Source organism: Sebastes umbrosus, chromosome 12, assembly GCF_015220745.1.
Source record: "Sebastes umbrosus isolate fSebUmb1 chromosome 12, fSebUmb1.pri, whole genome shotgun sequence".
In the NCBI taxonomy this organism is placed as follows: Eukaryota; Metazoa; Chordata; class Actinopteri; order Perciformes; family Sebastidae; genus Sebastes; species Sebastes umbrosus.
Window position 1 is genome coordinate 3228718 of NC_051280.1, and position 21211 is coordinate 3249928.

General features: G+C 40.3%; 1 protein-coding gene across 2 annotated transcripts in view; it reads left to right on the forward strand.

Moving 5' to 3' along the window:
• The first annotated feature begins 1613 nt into the window (after positions 1-1613).
• Positions 1614-21211, forward strand: part of LOC119499417 (cyclin-Y-like) — a 31988-nt gene continuing 12390 nt past the window's right edge. For both annotated transcript variants that reach the window (XM_037788717.1, XM_037788716.1), the window contains exon 1: positions 1614-2140. In XM_037788717.1, coding sequence (XP_037644645.1) covers positions 1987-2140 — 154 coding nt within the window. In that variant the 5' untranslated portion in view covers positions 1614-1986. The remainder of the gene's footprint in view (positions 2141-21211) is intronic.

Consider the following 21211-nt stretch of genomic DNA (forward strand, 5'->3'; position numbering starts at 1 on the left):
TTGATTTCACAGAGCTGTCCGTCAACGTCTGTTACGTTACTACTGCATTGCATTGTGGGATATTTATGACGCCATAGTGTCCAGCGTACAACTGGTTTCACATAGGCTACTAAAAAAATCTCACATACTGTTTTAGCGTACTAAATAGCATGTTAGTGTGGAATTTCGAACACCACCCTACACTGCAACAGGAAATGAAGTGGGACACATTTGGAATGTTTGTGTTTACAACTATGAAGTGGTCTATGAGCAAACAAGAAGAACAATATATGATTGTGTTGGGCTTTAACTCATATTCAACTCATATTGGGATAATTTCTGTGGATTTCGGTGATACGTACATCTGACCCCAGAAGTTTGACCTTTTGATATTTCCTAAAATGTATTTGCAGTTTTGGGTCTCCATAATACAACCGTCCATGAGCTAGTTAGCAAGGCAAATCATCATGGAAATTACTGCCATTTATTTATTTTTTGGGGTTTGCCAACTTGTTGTCTTCTTTGAACCCACCCACTGAAAGTTGACCAATGAGATTTATTTCACCACTACAGCATCTCTTGAAGCACTGAAATAGAACAATATATAGTTTTTTTCTTTTCTTTTCTTTTGCAAACCTTTTTGACAACCTTCCCCAACGCATTATTACAACTGATATATAATAATAGATAAATAAAACCCTGACCCTAATCATGCCCTAATCCTAGGGATGGAAATACGCCTACCCTTGGGAACATTTATTATTTCTCTATCCCTGTGAGAGCATTTGATTCTCAAAATTAACATACACATGTACCTACACACCAATACTGACTTGGCAAAAAATGTATGTTGCCAAACATGAATCCATCTAATGGCAGAATAGATACCAATGGACAAAAAAGGTTAGGGTGAATTAGCCTAATGTGGGACATTTGTTTTGTATTTCAGATTTGTGGAATATATTGTGATATGAAGCCAGAACATTAAATCCAAACTCAGTACTACTCTGAAATCCCTAGGATATGTCTTAATCAAACCAAAAAAAATAAAGAAAATGCAGATATCACACTCATAAAAGAAATGGTAGACATATCAGCACTCTAATGCCAAGTTTTCTCAGACAAATCTGGATTTTCTAATGTGGGACAGTCATGTCTGGAATGTGGGACACTGAAAAGTCTGGTAAAAGGCCTAAAAATCACCTTAATTAATGTAAGAAACACTCAAGACTAAATGTGCCATCCCATGTTCAGTCATTTTACAATGTTATTACAAAATCTATAAGCTGATGTGTGGATGTTACATGGAGAATCGAATATCAAACAAACAATAAGACTATAAATAATAATAAATAAATAAAGCATAATAATTGTTTTGAAGCATTTAGGCATAATAGAAAGGCATTGAATAGCAATATTTGTATTGACTTGTATTAGTTTGAGGAAGACCTACACCCACTGGAGCTTAAGGTGTCCCACTTTACGCCAACTCCCCCTATAAGTCTATTATCGGGATTAAAACAATAGATCAATATCTAATATCAGCCTTATCAGCAATAAATCATGCGATCGGCTCCGTCACCACCTCCTCTTATCTGCTCTGCTCTTTCATTTGTAACCACCCACTTGAACCGGAACCTTTTTCTCGTGGATTTGCAGCCCTCCCTTGTCGGTCTATCGCCCTGACAGCCAGCCACAAACGCACGCACACGCACACGCACACCGCCGTGCCTGGAGCAGGATGATGCCGGGGATAGCGCTGGCAGCTCAGCCCGTTACCGGCTGCTACTACCGGTGGAACAAGTGACACAGATCTCTTCCATCCCCAGTGACAGCCTCTCTCCGTGGACACCGACAGACTGACAGGATCCAGCGCGCTGCTGGCTGGATGCGGATGCACCGTGCGCGCTCTGCTGGTCTCTGGTGACCGGACCGGCTCGGTGGAGTTGGACGTTTCCAGGCTCCTGTTTCAGCGGGAAGGATTGTTACTGTTAAAGGAGGGTAAAGATGGGCAGCACGACCTCCTGCTGCGTGTCTGCCAGCCCCAAGCACCGCAGGAATGCTCACTCCAGGCTGGAGTCCTACCAGCAGGAGTCGGAGCTGAGCCGGGAGGAGACGGGATGCAACCTGCAGCACATCAGCGACCGGGAGCACGGCGACGGTAAAACACAGCAGCACGGTTTCTAAAGGATGTCACCAGGACATGGGATGATAATAAGAGAGCAAACACAGAGATAAAGTTACATGGTAGGGGTGTACAGTGCGTATAGAAGGAATACTACTGAAACATTATTGGGATTATTATACTTTAAACACCATATAATGTAACTAATAATAGAATGAAATACAATACAATTGTGGAAACTGTCTCTAACTCACCAAAACATGACGCACTGAAGCTGAAGGGGACAAATAACAGCAAAAAAAGTCAACTTAAAGTCAACATTGAATACCAGATAAGCCCCATGGGAATATTAAAAGAATATAATAAGGATATTATAGCCTGGTGACACTAGGTCAGAATGTATAATACCTAATATGGTCACTATAGCCTTCAAAGTCAGTCATTTTTTAATCTTGGATGATCACCTCTTGACCTCCTCTGTGATCTCTATTAAAACCTGCACCTCTCTCATATCCTGGAGAAACAGCTGCTGCCTCTGTTCACACTCATGTCTCCCTGTAATATTGAGTGACTGTCAGAAGTATATATCAGTACATCAGTATACAGCCAGGCACATGGAGGAGTCATGTGTGCATGTTCACTCCCATGTGTCCTACAGCAGAGAGAGATATGGAGCCACAGACAACATCCTGCTCATGAGGGCAGACTCCTTTGTGCCGTTCTTTGTTTTCAGCCCTGTGCGTGAAAGAGACTGCAACCATGGAGCGCAGCCCCCCTCCATTCACACATGCTAATATGCATTACAATTGACCCATTCACACTGGAAAATGTCTACTAAATGGGTTGCTTATTTTCAGCCAACGGCCAACCATTACATATAAATGGATTTTCTCAGAAACTGTATGCGACCCGTTGTTTTTTAGAAATTGTACAGATTCTTTAACAGGCCAGTGTGATTTGAAATTTAGTTTTGCATAATACACCATCAGAAAGTCAATAGTTATTGGACACATATTTTGTAACTGTATCAACATATCCACTCATTTAGTCTTAGATCTTAGGTATCAAAGGTGCAGGCTGATAACTAATAACACTAGGTGACGTCTATAGTAAACATATGGTTGTTCCTTGCTCTATAAGAAGTTGGACGTCATCAGACTACATTATCGAGCAATTAGCAAACTAAATGAAATATGAACTAATTTTATCACATTGGACAAGCTCTTACATTATCCGACAGTTGCCACATGCCCAGCTAAAACACCTTTAATTGCTCTACTATATGAAGCAAATCTTTGATGGTGGAGTGAGTGAAATATATATTTCAGTCTTCAGAAGTTTCTAATCCTTTTGTAAATGTTGCTTATATTATCATATTAGATAGCACGATGTAGTCTAATATATGATAAATGAGTACTGTAGATAGAGAGTTCAAAAAAGGTTCATGTTGATTGATAGATACTGTAACTCTGTGTGTTGTCTGTATGTTCTTGCATACATCACAGCTCCATACATAGATAAATATTTTATAAAGCTAAAAATACTGTGTGTGCTATATTTACACTGTATCCCAAAAGCATGCATCATTCTGTGACATTTTACATCTTTGCACACATTTAAGATGTCACTATCATCTCCTCTCTCTGTAATCCTCCAGAGGTGTAATAATATAATGATGGTGATAAATTACAACAGAAATGGGGAGAAAAAAACTCAGAGAGCAGTCTTTTACATGAAAAATATGGGAAAGAGTTGGTTAAAAGTCAGTCTTCGCCAGATAAGATTTATAGGGGTTCCAGATCCTAGAGAAAATGAAAATGTTGGATTTAACCTCAAGTGAATATCTGATCTTCTCTAAATCCAAAGACATCAACAGATCTCTAACCCAGTGTCTGAATGAGTGTCAGGCGATTTGCAATTTAAAAGACCTTTCCTGCAAGAGCCGTAGCCAGGGCCACCGCCCCACGCTGTCCGGACAGGGGCGAGTTTAACTCAATAGCGCGACGGACAGAGAGGGTTGAATAATTGTGTGTATTTCGGAGAGACATTTAAATATTCTGTCCCAGAGTTTTGCCACTAAAGGGCAGGCCCAAAATTGGTGGAATAAAGTAGCTGGATCAATCTTACATCTAATACAGTCAGGTAGGATCAAAATTGGGTGCAATAGGACTTATCTTTTTTTTTTCCCCTTTCCTTTAGTGTGTTATAGTTTTTTGTGCATATTACAATAAGGTTATAAGGTTAGAAAGCCTGGAGTCCACGCCAAAGGGAGTTACTCTCCCCCACAAAAAAAACACTGCTCCTGAACTGCCTGAAACGCCTCGCTTGAAGTCCCGCCTTTTCTTCCGTAACGTGGTGATGTCACCAAGTAACACGTTTGCATAATACCTGCCTAGCGGCTAGTTTGGCACGCCCTCAAACAAAGCTAGTTAGAGCGGAGCTGGGGTGGCGTTTCGAAGAGTTTGGTTCGATTAACCAATCGCAAGAGTGAGTGTGCCAGCTGACCAATCAGAGCAGACTGGGCGTTTCTCAGGAATTGGGGTGGAGGGGTGTGGGCTGGGTGCAGTAGCTCAAATAGAGTGTTTCAGACAGAGAGTGAAAAGAGGCCGGTATGAGAAAAATTATGTTTTTTTTAACATTAAAGCATGTCAACATATTCTAGTAGGAGCCCAAAATACAAGTATGTGCTTGAAAATTAGCGAGGTATGATCCCTTTAAAGGGACTATTTGTAACTTTCAGAAATGCTTGTTAACAACGACACCTGTGGCCGTGAAATCAACGAAAGTCAGCGTCGGGCTCGCGCTTGCTCGCTCTAAATATACCTGAACGAGCATCGCTCAAAACAGTGAGGCGACACACGTCAGCTAAAAACACAATATCACTCTATATTTCAGCTGCTTGGCAGTAATGTTAGCTGACCAGACGAAGGTCTCTCCATGAAAATGATTTAGATCTGATTGTAGTGTTGGCTTTTCCTGTCTCAGTGCAGGCTGAGGCAGCGGGGCTCTGCAGCGTGTCTCCCTGCTCTCTCCGCCCGCAGCCGGAGAGAGCAGGGAGACACCGGCACCCGGTCGGTAACGAGAAAATAACGTTTCTCTCTGCAGAGCTCTGTCACTTCACTAGACACGGGAAACCTCTGTTGGTCTGGAGGAGCTGCAGCATTTATTTCTGCACAAACGTCCACTGTACATTCACTAGATATTCTCAGAGCTAAACTAACTCTTCTGCAGTGTGGAGTGAGCGCGCGTTCACGTGTAGAGGTGGAGCGAGCTGAGCGAGAACACGCGCGCTGTCTGAGTGAAGGCAAGCAGGCAGAGGAGGAGAGGCAGCGGCTACAGGCGAATGCGCATATGCGAGCGCGCTTGTGTCCCGACCCGGTACATTTATACGCTTAAAATGTTACAAACAGTCCCTTTAAGGGTTCAGTATGCTTGAAATGAACTACGTTGTACAACGTGTTGTCTGGCCACATCTAAATGCCGCAGTGTTTCTACCTGTTCTGAATGTCCACCGTTGAAGGCTGTGTGATAAAAGCCTCCTCCTGGCTGCATCCCGCTGTCTCCCTCATCTCTTTTCAAGAACTTAGTACAAATGGGAATGATGGGGACACTTTGGTTCTCAGTCTATCCTTGAAGGCGTCCACGGTGTTGCTCTTGAGTGAAGCGACTGAAGTAGATGTTTCAAAAACAGAAAACTTGAGAGAGAGAAGTTCAAACCTGCTTTGAAACCTCCAAACAGCTGTCGGATCGCTACATAAAGTGTGTGTGACTGTCGGACTTGTTTGTTTGGTGTTAAAACTAAATCTGGTCACTGGTCCGTCACAGGGAATTATCTCAAAACAGAAGGTTTCATGAATCTGGATGTACTAGTCTTTATTAGTAGAAAAGGAAGACACTGGACACTGTGTTGCTGTCCTTCAGTGCAGATTACATATGAATGAAGACCATTAGGGCTCATGGTGCACTTAGCTGTAGGAAGCCTTTGAGTATTGCCAAACAGACTGGTTCCCTTTAATTGCACCGTCAGCATGGTGGAAGACCTGCTTTTTATTGATCAGTGATGTCATTTCCTCTTGTAAACTTGAGGAGTGTATGCCACTTACATGCCGTATGCCATTTGTGATTGCTATTATCTGGAGTGCTTTGCATTATGGTGCGTGTTTATATCGTTATTATGGCTCCATGTATCCCTGCAGGGCTGGTGTCATAGCACTGGCAACGTAGCATAGCAAAGTGAAATTCTTTCGTCTTCTAATAAATGTTTTGGATCATTACTTTAATGGGTTCATATATTGCCTATGAATGTGCATATGAAGCCAGATGCTGTCCTACCAGAGCAGAAAAAAGTGACGTGAAGAAGATTCAAAGACAGATGATTGGCAGTGGACCAACTCTTCTTCACGGGGATAAAGACAACTCGTGCTGAGAGGCCGTCTGTCTCGGTGGTGCGGTGATTGAAACCGAAGCGTGTCTAATGTGTTGGCTCTATTATGAGTTCACAGACAGAACGATGGAGATTAGTGGGCTTCATTGCGATCTGCACCATCAGAGAGTCTCCACCCCCCCCGCCCCACTCCAAAGACAAGCCCAGAGAGGCAGCTGTGAGCCTGTGTCAGAGCAGATAGGAGAAGCCACCAGGGACACATGATTGCCAAGAATTAACGCCTCAATTTAGAGAGCGACGCGCTGCTGTCAAAGACATCATCTGCTCCTAATTGAATGGGCTGGCTTTAATGTAGGGCTGGGTATCTGTACTCCATACCTTGAAGGTATCGGACGAAATAACCAAGTAGCATTGAAACTTCTCCAGTCAATTGATCCTTTTTGTGCCCAGATCTAGAAAAAAAGGACTACTTGTATGGTTTTGCTCACAGCCAATCAGCCATGAGCATTCTTCGAATTTAATGCAACGTGTGATTGGCCCACTACCACAGCAGCTACAACCGAACAGCATGGATAGACTGCACACGGCTCTGAACACGGAGATGTCTGAGCCGGTGGCTAGCAGCTAATGGTGCTAATGGTGTGAACGCTAACAATGGCAACAGTGGTCCCGCTACTGTGTGTTTGGAGGGATGGCGTTGTCAGTGCTAACCGCTGTATGAGCGCTGTGCAGTGCGGAAGCGATTAGCTAGCCAGTGGGACAAACACACAGCTTCCATTCACACGATGGGTATCGAATGAAGTATTGGTATCGGTATCACTTTAATGGTACTGGTATTGGTACTGGTATTGGTACTGGCATCGCCATTTTTTTAACCCAGCCCTACTTTTGTGCATTAAAAAGTTAATAACACTTACGTTATTGAAGTGCACTGTGATGCAGTGCAAGTTCGATTTTGAGCCCATTGGAATTTTGCACATACCTGGATTGGGGTCCTCTGCATTCAACCCATTTAGTGGCAACCAAATATTGTCAGCAGAGAGATCGACCAGTGGCATAGCCAACACATAGCAGGAGTAGGCGAGGTCCTATGTGGACGCACAAGGGGTTATTTTTCAATTCATTTATTAAAGTTAGTGTTGGTAGTCTTCTTCAAAAGTGCAGGAAGTTGGTGTCCCTATTCTTAATAGCTCACTATTATACTTTAGAGCATAACAATTTGTTCAGTTTGTGTCATATTTTACTTTTAATAATAACTATCAGGCTCTCAAATTGCACCTATAATGAACAAAAACAAGTCACAGTTTGCCTGCAGGGATGTGAAAAACCAGGAGAACATTATAGGAATTTGAAAAATGGTATGCTGGTGCTGATGCAAAAAGGTTGCATGAGGATGTGAAGTATAAGTGCTGCCTCTGGTTCGATCAGAGTCTAACAAGCTTTGGTAATTGATATATTTACAGTAAGTAATTCATAATTACAACAGATATACTGTATATGAATAACTTTGAATGACCTTGGTAAGTGAATTGTGTGTTGTGTTGGCATAACACTTTTGAGTAAAACATCTCCGTACTGTAACCTGACAGATGTTTTTCCTGCCACACCTTCATAGCAGACAGTTGTGTCTCTCTCCGTGTAGACTATTATGTGACTATTGGAGTCCTAACATGACCTCCCAGCACCCTCTGTTTTTAAGAACAGATAATCACTTCGCTACATAACACCATCATTTCACTGGCCTAGGGGACTTGAAGCATATCCAGAGCTACTGTATGCCGCTGGCTAGAGTTTCAGAAAAGAGCTTAGTTTGGGAGAATTAAGGTCTTTGCTGTTTTGCAAGGCTCTTATATTTTCATTGAGAGGTGCAGTTTTTGTGCATGCGTAATCATTATTTGGGGCTATCTGGAGCTAAGTGCCTCGGCGAAGATCGCGAGAGATATGCATTCTGTTTTATATGCCCACATCTTCGTGCCCACACAGGCTCTTTTAAATATTAGATGATAGCCGTTGCAACAAATATTGGGGCAGTGAACAGTGGCCACTACTCACAGTTACAGAATAATGGTACATGCAAAAAGATTTAGTGTAAAGGCCTTTGCACATCAAGTCCGTATTTTTTTGTATGCACTTTTTTCATCTGATAAAAATCGTTACGCACAGAAACCTTGCACACTGAGTCTGATGCATTTTATTATTCTATTTGTTGCGAAAATTCGCAATACAAGAAAAAACTGAATTAATTACGAGGGTGCAATGGATAGCGCTAGTCCCAAACGGGGCTAATGACATTAGCAAGAAGCTATCATTTAGCTGCCTAGAGCACAATCACTACTGTCTAATCTATCTCACATCCTTTGTTTTGCAACCATCTCCGATTCCAAGCTGTTCTGCAATCCCCTGCCACAATCAAATTCCGTATCTTGGTATTCTTTACTTTGTTTGTCGTAAAGTGCTTTGTGCTGGGAGACGAATAAATGAAGTGAATCAGTTTATCATATGCCATGTTGGATGATGGCGTTTGCATGTATGGCGGCTCTGAGTGATCAAACAACTCTGACGGATGCTCTGAAGTGTGGGTGAGTGAAAAGTGGGTGTGTAAAAGTGAGATTGACACAACGCGAGGTTGGATTTATTTTTTCAAACGTCCGAAAATTTCGGACGAAAAATACAGACTTTCTGTGCAAAGGCCTTTACAGTCGGAAAACTAGAAGAATCTTCAAGCCAAGGAACTGACCCCAGTAATGCAGTTACACAGTAATAGCTATCTAACGTTTGCTAATATTGAGTGTGGAAGTTCATTCACATTTGCTAACAGTAGCAAACTTTGGCTACTAGTCATATCAGAACTCCGGCTATAGCAGCAAAACCCTGGGATAGGGGGTGTCGGGGGTTATCGTGTGAATTTTATTTTATTATAAGATGAAGAATGTGTTATTTATTATTTCAAAAGTTGCATGTCTCTTAAAGAAAGAAAGGAACACAACAGTGTTCAAGTATTATCTTTCCTGTTGTATTTACTTACTTTTCCATTATATTTTCCTATGGGTGAACACGGAGGATAAAACTGGAAACTTTAAATATACATTTAAATGACAAGTTGACATATACAGTCTGCTGTGGTAGAGGAGAAATTCTGTATATGGAGAGACACCAACGCAACTGACTACCCACCCTGGAGATAGAGGATGGAGGGATGGGGAGAGAGAGGGGGGGGGCAGAGCCGTCATATGATCTGCCTCTCTTTGACAAAGCCCACTGTGTTTCTCTCTTAAGATGACTCATGCATCAGCTGATGCTCTTATATTCAGGTGCAATGTTTTAGGGCAAAATTTGGTTGGTTGGTGAACCTTGTTTTGTGATATAGGGCTGGATTGAAAGTTAAACTTTTTGTTATTTTTGTTTGTTGTAACATTATTTTACAAATGTGTAGGTGATTGTACTGTAACTTCCAAATAAAGGATATATTATTTTTCAACTTAAAGGTCCAGTATTGTAAAAAAGTGACATTTTCATGGCTTTTATATTATAAAGCAGGTTTAAGTTCTACAAAAATACTGTGAAAGTATTTAAACACTTGATCCACAGTGAAATACACACAGCCCGTTTACAGAAACTGAGTTTTTGAAACAAGCCGTCAGGATTTCTGTCCATTTGTGATGTCACAAATATACAATATTTAGACCATTTCAAAGTTTTAAATGTAAACATTCTAAATGTGTCCCAGTTTATTTCCTGTTGCAGTGCAAGGCCTATGGAAAGGAGGCTGGGTCACGGGCGGACATGGGTCTTGGGGTATGGGGTATAACACATGCGCAGTGTAACTGAAGCTGCGGTCGTGCGTTGCGATTGGCTCAATTTCGGCGAGTGCAGACAAAATTTTACTGCGCATGTGTTATACCCCGGGAGATATGACGCGTGACCCAGCCTCCTTTCTATAGGCCTTGTTGCAGTGTATGTGAATGACATCAGCTGACAGGAAGTAAACATGGACCCAAGCTGTTGCCTAGTAACGGAATTCTGTTGCAATTCCATTGAAATGTACTAAAACGGAGCGTTTCAGACAGAGGGTAAATACAGGTATATTCTAGCAGACAGCATGAGGAAAATAAAGGGTTTTTTAAACATTAAAGTATGCAAACATGTTCTAATAGAAACACAAAATACAAACATGAACCTGAAAATGAACCTGATATGTCCCCTTTAAGCCTTAAGTCTTCATTGGGTTGAGTGCACTTGAATTACGTGAAGTAATAGTATGATCTACAATGCACAGAGCTTGGGCTGCGGTCGAAAAGTCCTTTTTGTTTAAGAAGGTTCCTAACGGAGTGAAATGACCCTGAAGTATCTGAGTAGCAGCCATGATAAGAGCTGTTCTCTAAATGCTGAGGAAAGGTGCTTCAATACTTCCTTTATTATCTCCTTAAGCAGAGGATACACTGGACTATCCTTTGCCAAAGGACAGGAGATAATGCCGCCCCACAATTCCTTGCGGCCGCAACTTTTAAAGCCGATGCGCCATTCTGCCGTTCATGAAAACAAACGATATGCTTCTCTTGCATAATATTTTATACGGTCATATACTAATTGGGATTCATGTTGATAAATATGAGTGGACAGTGACAAAAGAAGAACAAATAAAATGAACAGTAAACAAATGCAAACAAATAATCAACATAAATAAATATTACGTCAGAAAAGGAGTAGGTTGGTATTTCACTTCCAACCTTGGTAATGAAGTAATATTTTTCACCAGTTGTCCACGTTAGACTTGTAAAGACTAAAACTTAGACTTTTTGACTGCAGCCCTCATCTGTGACCTTTGCAACCAGAGTGGTAGGGCTGTGCAGCAAACGATGGAAATGTTAAATTGGCTCGTAGTATTCCACCTCTGTGTTCTCCCTTTCCTGTTTTCTCAAACCTCTGTTGGTTGCGGATGCTCTAAAATGCAGCGGTTTTGAAGTTATACTAATCTAAAGATACTCTCTGTCCTCAATAGTCTGTCACTTGTGTAACTGAAATCTCATGTAATTGCACCTTTACCTTTCAACCCTTATTCCCCATATTATAAATCAATTCTCATAGGGGACCCACCATTGCCTCCATTTTTTTTTAAATCAGCTGCTCCTCATCTGCTCAGAGCTGGCACAACAAACAACATGTTTGGTTCTGTGCGGTTATCCTTTTCATAAGTGAGAAATGTATTTTAACAAGCCATGTGTGCCATAAAGCTCTTTACAGAGCAACATAAAGAGATGAAAACAAATGAAAGATTGTTCCTAGTTTCTCCATCCAATAAACAAACATATTTTTCCAGAAATAATTGGCCTTAAATTAACTAAAAGAAAACAGCTCACATTGCTGTTTCCAACAGTGTGGTTTCTTGACCTTGATAGCAATTTGAAAGTTTGGTCCAGGGGGTAATAAAGTAATATAACACAGTGTTGCTGAAGTAGCACAACACATTTAATTATTTCCACTGTAGAAGCCACATCAAGCCCCATTGCTGTTTTTACAGCAGCAGCAGCAGCAGCAGCAGCAGCAGCCATGTGTTTCACCAGGGGCAGATGACTGGCTCCGCTCACCATGTTGGCAAAGAGGAAACAGCTCTATTAAAGGTTAGAGCTGGAAAAATAAAACACCCAAAATCAATAGATGGAAACCAGAAATTAGACTTTCTCCTTCTTCTTCTTCTTTCTTCTGCCTTTGTTGGTGATTATTCCTTTCAGGGTCAGGATATTCACAGGAGAGGGTCCTCGTTTGATTTATTGATTATTAATGAGAGTAATTTACTCCCCGATCCACACCAAGACCACCTCATCTCACTAATTACCACTTCAGAAAGGCACGTTGGCTTTGAGCTGTCGAGGCAGAAAACACTTAAAATGCAATCTGATTGTTGCCGCCGCCGCTTTCTCTCTCTCTTGCTTCACCACTAACTTCCCACCTCTGCTCCAAATGACCTATGCTACTCTTACAACAACTGGCTCTAAAGAGGGACATTGAAGTTTTCGTATTGTCAGACCCTACACATTGCAGCTTTAAATAAAATAAAAAATAAAGCAGTTTCTTTATAAGCAGATTGCGATGCATCTTTCAGCTCCACAATGCATATTGCAACTTTTTTGTATTGATATACGTATGTATATCCAGGCTGGTCTCATACACCGTTCGTAGCTACACCTACAAAAAGTCAATGCACTGTAATTCATGTATATCCCAAGAAATTAATTTGTATTTAATCCACGTAATTGGCAACCAGGAAATATATAAAGCGGCGAATACCACGTCAAGGAAGGAGGTCAGGGTCGATGGGTGGGTCAAAAAACACCGGCCTTTCGCCCAGGAGACCGCCGTGTGAAAGCAGAAGTCAACACTGATTTATTTTTCATGTAATTGCCATACTTAAGTTACACCACTTCCGATGTTATTTTAACTCAAATCACAATCTTTTCCTTAAAGCTGAAGTAGGCGAGATTGGAGCAAATATGATTAAAAAAAGTTATTTTTATAAAACGGTCACTATATCCTGACAGTAGTAACCTGAAAAAAGTCATGTGCCTCTGTGTCCTCCGGTGCTCCTAATTGGCATCTGCAAGATTTCACAGACCAGAGGAAAACAAGCAGTCAGAGCTGATCTGAGGTCTGCTGTCCATCTGCCGTCTATGAGAGCCGGCAGTCAATCACCCGAGAACTTCGACCAAACGGTCAAACTAGGCAGCGCTGATCAAATATGAATCAATATTCTGTTACTGTAATGACTATTTCTCTCCTCAGATGTTTCAGAATCATCTTGTAGTGCACGGTTTAACTGTAAAATTAGAAAGTTGTTGACGCGGCAGCCAATTTTTTGCCCAATGATGCCAAAAATATGCTGCCTACTGCCACTTTAACTTAACTAAGTAGTTTGTTATGGTCACTTAACTTCCGTTCTCAAGTTACGCCACTTCCAGTGTGGCGTAACTTAACCACAATCTCTCCTAAACCTAACTAAGTAGTTTTCTTGCCTAAACCTAACAAAGTTGATTCCTGTGAAGACGGAAGTTTATTTTGAAAAGACTGGAGCGGGAATTGACGTTGGACATTCGTAGGAAAACGCACGAAAAATGAGGAATAACTTTTTGTAACATATCATACAAACAGTTGTATGAGAAGACATTGGTGTATATATATATATATATATATATATGCTATATAACAACCCTATTGTACTGTACATTTCTGTCATTATTAGTAGAAGTTCTAGTACTGACAGAAATGGCCATGGTAGAAGAAGAAGTGTATGTGATCCGGGCTTTCCCAGGGAACTCTCCCTCTCTCTCCCAGGAAGCTGGGGCCATGTGCATGTGTGTGCAGGTCAGTTGTGTTTGCTTAAGCTGGGTCCGTTTCCACTCCAGGCCTGGAATCAGTGTGTGTGTTGAAACAGTATAAGGGGGGTTAGGATAACATCCTCCTGTTGTTTGACGGGTGACATGATAATGAAGATGGAGTGAATGTGCAACACTAACAGTAGGGCTTAACATTTTACCAGATTTTTGAGAACTGACGTTATTAATCTCTTACTGACCTAAATGTATTCATATCGCATTCTTGACTGGTCATTCTGTAATTAATCAGGATAACATATCAGAACTCAATCACTCAACATACATTTAGCATTAGACACATTCATGTGTAGCACCATGTAAAGCAAACGTCTCTGTAAGATGAAACCAGCAAAGATTAATAAGCATGACTGAACAGTGAACATGTTCATTGACTGCATGGGAGCGAATCAGCGTTCATGCCACCACAGACTCCAACAATAACACTGGGATCACATTCATGTCGGAGCACATTGTAGATTTAACTCAAACTGTTTTCAGAGGCAGAGCTGCTCCTGAGGCGGAAATAATCCCAGTAGGTGAAGTATAATAATTACAATTGAAAAAACTGAATTTTTAATTGAAAAATAAATTTCAGCAACACGTTTTTGAGTAATTTGTGACTATAATTGCAATCTTACACAGAAAGTTAGGCTAACTTGAAAAGAAGAAGAATACAGTGGAGGGAACCAATAGGAAGAGTGGCAGAAACAGCGTGTATCAAGATGTTATGGCTAATATGTTAACTAACAGTTACCTATGGGGTTCTGTTTCAGTCCTCCTAGTGGAAATAAGTCACCAATCATCAACACAAGTCAACATTCACTCTCCTTTTTAGAGAGTTTTGAGATTCACCATCTCTATTTCGAGGGTGTCTTGGCCAAGGCGGCAGCATAAAACACATAAAAGAAGAGATTTAAAACAAAACAACAAAACAACAAGTTAAACAACATATCTATTTTCACATAAAAGAAACAAGCAACAGACAAAATAACAAACAGCAAATTACATCAGTTACATTTCAACCAACCCAAAACAGCACACGTCACTTCGCTGTTCTGATCCCTCCACTGTTCATATCCCTCCACTGTTCATATCCCTCCACTGTTCATATCCCTCCGCTGTTCAAATCCCTCCGCTGTTCATATCCCTCCGCTGGCTCCCAGTTGTCGCTCGCATCAAATTCAAAACCCTGTTGCTCGCTTACAAAACAGCACCAAGAGGGTAAACGCTGCAGGGTTCGATTCAACCGAACTAAACAATGCAGGTGTGATTACAGACTTATACAGTCTATAGATAGACTGTATGTGTGCAATGCATTCTCATGCAACGGTTCGTATGATATCTTACTAAAAATGATTCCTCCTTTTTTTGTTCGTTTTCCTACGAACGTCCCGCAACACTCGTTACATGCATACAGTCTTTTCAAAATAAACTTCTGTCTTTAAAGGAAACAACTTCCTTAGGTTTAAGGCAACAACTTAGTTAGGTTTAAGAAAAGATCGTGGTTTGGCTTAAAATAACTCTGGAAGTGGCGTAATTTAAGTACGGAAGTTACGTGACAAATAAGTCAATGTTGACTTCTGGTTTCACACGGGACATGAACACCAGGCTTCTCAGCAAAAGTCCAATATTTTTAGACCCACCCATCTGCTCCTGGTTCACAGTTCACGTGAATTACACATGAAATGATTTCATGGGATATATACGAATTACTTTTCGTATGTATAGCTACGAACAGTGTATGAGACCAGCCTGATGTGTAACTGGGACAAAAACATGGCAGACATGACAGACATTTAGTCTTGTAGGGAGCTTGAGAAATTCCATTGCGCCTGGAGGCGTCTGCTCCACCTGCCCCTTTGAGCCATTGAAGAAAATATTGGACCCATCATAGTTCTGAACAGAGTAAATTTCAACTTCATAATCTGAAAATCTAACAAAACCCTGAAAAACGTTTTATGGTCAGACGTAAAGTAAAGAATTGGGGAAAATGGATCGGATTGATGTATCCTCAAAAACAAAACAGATTGTGGAATCTGATATTAGCAGCGTGATGCTGAGGCTAACACATTTAAGGATGGAGACCCTGACGCTGCAAGATGCTCGAAACAAGCAGACACACAATATAAACTGCGTACTGCAAACACTGCGTGCTGCCTAATTAAAAAGGTTTTCAAGGACATTCTAAAATAAATACAATATTAGAAACACTATAGAGCAATTATGGTGTGGGCTGTTAAGAGCAGGGTGCGCCTGTTGTTAATTCATTATGTAAGAGCAGCGAGGCAGACAGGTAGGCTCGCTAGCTGATAGGTTAGCCGAGCCTCTCCCGTTTCACTGTGCAGATGCCGACCGTGAGTCTTTGTTAAAGTTTACTTGAGGTGCTGAATATCACATATCAACACTTGACACCCGCTGCTGTGCACTCTGGGAATTCCACTAGGTAGGCCTAGATTTGCATATTGACACGATATTGACAAGTCTGTTGAGAGAATTCGGCATTATACTACATTTAATGGTTAAAACATTAGTTATTGTTGTGTTGTGGCTTAAAATGTTTGAAGTAACTGACCCTGGTTGCCAAAAAAAACTCAGTCTTCAGAGAGATTTTCTATTGTTGACTGAAGTGCAAAGCTAAGTCAGCTCTGTGTGACTGGCAGCCTTGACTCTTGTTTGACACATGCATCAGATATTTGACACATCAGTCACACCTGTCACAAATGATTCCACAGTGACGGGAAATAGTGTGTGTTCCTGTTTGTGCAGCCATTAGAGAGGAACTGTTTATCTGCACATACGAATTCCTAGTTAAATCTGAAATTTTAGACCAGAACTCTTTATTTATTTATTTGTACATATACACGTATTTAAATAGACGTAAGAATTAAAAGAAAAGTTTGAACACTGTGCAGGAGAGCTATAAAAGCCAAAAATGGTTTTAGAGGTTAAATTCCCCTATTAGAGATCAGTAGTAGGGCTGTCAGTCGATTCAAATAGTTAATTGAGATTAATCGCAAATTAATCACATTTTTTATCTGTTCAAAATTTACCTTAAAGGGAGATTTATCAAGTATTTAATACTCTTATCAACATGGGAGTGGGCAAATATGCTGCTTTATGCAAATTTATGTAAATATTTATTATTGGAAATCAGTTAACAACACAAATCAATGACAAATATTGTCCAGAAACCCTCACAGGTACTGCATTTAGCATAAAAAATATGCTCAAATCATAACATGGTAAACTGCAGCCCAACAGGCAACAACAGCTGTCAGTGTGTCAGTGTGCTGACTTGACTATGACTTGCCCCAAACTGCATGTGATTATCATAAGGTGGGCATGTCTGTAAAGGGGAGACTCGTGGGTACCCATATAACCCATTTACATTCACATATCTGGAGGTCAGAGGTCAAGGGACCCCTTTGAAAATGGCCATGCCAGTTTTTCCTCGCCAAAATTTAGCGCAAGTTTAAAGCATTATTTAGCCTTCTTAGCGACAAACTAGTATGACATGGCTGGTACCATTGGATTCCTTAGGTTTCTCTAGTTCTGTATGATAGCTGTATCTTCAGTCTACCTTTAAAAGGCCCGCTACAACCTGAAACTGCAAGTTGTGTTAATGCGTTAAAGAAATTAGTGGTGTTAAAACAAATCTGCATTAACATGTTATTATCGCGCTAACTTTCACAGCCCTAATCAATAGTCACACTTAAAAAAGAAAAAGATAATGAAATGATAAAAACAAATATTGTATATAATTCATCAAAGTTGCAAGAAACCGTAATAGAAAAAAACTTATAGAAATGTACAATTTACATAGAAGTTTGTTTTCAAGTTTACATGCGTTAGGCCTACTGAAAGCCATGAAGTGTTATAAATGTTTGCTAATTAAAATTAAAGTCCTTTTCAGATGTTTTTTGAATAATGATATGTAGATGTTGATTGTAGTTATGGAAGTAGGTTGTTCCAAAGAGATGTTCCTCCGTATTTCAATGAATATTGATTAAAGGAAGACCGACAATACTGGAGATAAAAGTCCTTAGAGTGTCTGAGGAAGACTAAAAAAGGTTCTGGAAAGTGCTAGGCAAGTAATAAGTTAGGTGTACATATTTATACATGAATACACATGAATACACAAGACTTATTGGTCAGTCAATTTGAAATCCTTTATGTCTATATTCTCAACCCCACTGGGTCAGTGATCCCACACGCACATGGAACACCAGCTCAGCTTCTGTTTAAGCTCTAATATGTGAATGTGTTGAAATCGGCCGGACGCAGCGATACTCCTGAATACTGTTGCATAATGTGCTAAACTATCACAAGTCTAATCCAAGCTGAGTCCATTCACCCTGCTGGCATTAACAGACCGTGTTTCAGGTCAGCCTGATGGGTTCTAAATAGCATTTAGGTTAAAATGAGTTTAACACACAAAGAGTTTGCACACCAAAATCTACCGGAATGCTCTTTTAATTCTATTTTTCAGTGGAGTGAAAAGCACTTACAGGTCCCATATTGTGCTCATTTTCAGGTTCAGTATTTTGTGTTTCTACTACAACAGGCTTACATGCTGTAATGTTAAAAAAAACACTTTATTTTTCTTATACTGTCTGCCTGAATATGCCTGTATTTACCCTCTGTCTGAAATCCTCCGTTTTAGTGCGTTTGAACGGAATTGTAATGGAATTGCGTTGCTAGGCAACAGCTTGGGTCCTTGTTTACTTCCTGTCAGCTGATGTCATTCACATCCACTGCAACAGGAAATAAACTGGGACACATTCAGAATGTTTATGTTTAAAACCGGGTAATGGTCTAAATATTGTAGATTTGTGACATCACAAATGGACAGAAATCCTGACAGCTTGTTTCAAACGCACAATTTCTGAATACGGGCTGTGTGTATTTCTCTGTATAGTGAGCGTTTTGATAGTTTCACAGTATTTATAAAGTACTTATACCTACTTTATAAAATAAAAGACCTGAAAACCTAACTTTTTATAATATGGGACTTTTAAGTTTCAGATAATCCTTCTGTAACACTCTGTGACAGCAGCAGGTTTGTCAAGTGGCTACAGGGGTCTTCAGAGTTGTCTTATAGGACCACATCCTAATATTGAACAAGAGTACACACATATTTACATTCTATGTATATATTTGTCTCTATACAGCTCCTATCCACATACAAGCACATTGACACATATTAAAGATACATTAATATGAGATATTATTCTAGTTATTCTTAACAAATCCTTTTTTTTTTTAATTCAAATTCTGTAAACACCTGTTACGTCCATCATTATTTAGTTATCACTCTACTGTGCCATGTACGCACAGTACTAGATTAAAGGAACAGTGTGAAGCATTTAGGGGGATCTATTGACAGAAATGGAATATAATAATAGAAATATGTTCTCTTTAGTGTATAATCACCTGATAATACAAACTGTTCTGTTTTCATTGAACAATAGGGAGCGTGTGTCTTCACAGAGTCGGTCGCCATGTTTCTACAGTAGCCCAGAACAGACAAACGCTGGCTCTAGATAGGGACATTCGCGTTTTTGCGTTGGACATCGTAGTTCTCCTACATGCTTGGTAGACGGGAGAAGTCTCAGTTGGTTGTAATCTGCAACCTCACCCCTAGATGTCGCCAGATCCTATGCAGTGCACCTTTAAAGCTAGGGTTGATAATCTTGACAAACTAGCAAGAGGTACCCTAGATTTTAAAAATGATCCAAACGAAAAATGTTGCCAAGTGTTGACAACTCTTTTCCAAAGAAAGCAGCTAGCAGCACAAGCTCCAAAAGTCCTTAAATATAAAGAGAAAGTCGCCAAGTCGACAACGCTGACAGTCCGTCCCTTCAGGCCTCCCTCCAAAGCCACTCCCCCAAAATTATCATTATGAACGTAAAATACACAGCTATTGTTAGTACTCACAGCTGTCAAGCTAGCAGCTTGTGGAAGACACAGATACCAGATATTTTTTCTTTTTTTTTGTCAGAGCATTGGATTTAATGAGAATTACGGGGATGTAATGAGAATTTCAACAAATGTTTTTGACGAAGATTACCAACCTTAGCTTTAATATTTCCAGTTATAAAACATGTTTCTGCTGTCAGTCACAACTGTTTAATCTTTAAAAAACAAGACTACTCTGGAAGTTAAAAGACTTTTTTTGTTAATTAGATAGAAACCAAGCAGTTTTGGAAACATTATAATGACTAAAATGAGTGTTGTGAGCCCTAAAGGTCATGAATCATGTTGCTGCTATGCAGAGCCATGGCAAGACTGAGCTGAATACAGCCTGCAGGGTGGTCTGGTGGTTCAGAAAGAGAAGCCTGTTTGTTAGCACACTTCTGTTAGCTAACAGCAGTGGTATTATTTTAATTCCCCTGCAGCCAGTCGTCCCACAGCAGCTGCCGTCACCGAGACAGATGATTGGTCGCGCCGCTCTCCCAACGTCTGCATTGTGATCAAATAGCCTGGATCTTAATCTGGGTCTGTTACAGTCATATCAGTAGGAGTCGGAGCATTTGGCAGAGCAGCCTGCATGCCGGGCATTTTTTAATGATGATTTCACCAAAAGCTACCACTTTGAAAGTATCTCACTTGATGGATATCACTGCTGAATTTCAATTTTTGAAATGCAAAGTTCAGGCTATGAGTACAAAATACTGAGGCTAGATTTCAGTGGAAAGATCAGAGCACATTGATTTCTGGAACACTGTAACATGTTGTGTTTTACAGGAGTGCTGGCCGTGAAAACGAGGAGAGAAAGTAGCCTCTTCAGTTCGTATCATGTCTGTCTTATCAAAGTAGCAACTGTTATCTACAAGGCAACCAAGCATTCTGGCATGCATGATGATGGCTCATATTGTGAGCGCTCCAGTCGTGCAGAAAGACGCGTCTGTGGCTCATGCCCTCAGGCCACGATGCAGCGCAGATTAGTTTAGGATGGGGACATGAATCATGCCTGGATGTGTTTGCGAACACAGCAGAACAGAAAATAAGGATACAGCAAAACACATGGAACAATAGTCCTTACAGAGAAACCTCGTGATTGCAAAGACATTTTAAGAGCCTTTTTTTTAATTAGCTTTCCAGTTTATTTTATTTATTTTATTTATTTTATTTATTTTATTTGAAGATGAGTAGCATCTCTGTGAGATTGACTGATTTTTAACAGGTATTTCACCATTTTAGTTTAGCATGTTAGCATGCTAACAGTTGCTAATTAGCACTAAACACAAAGCTGAGGCTGATGGGAATGTCATTAATTTTACAGGTATTTGGTAAAATTATAAATTAAATACATTTTTTATTTAATATTTAATATTGTATCCCTATATTTTAATT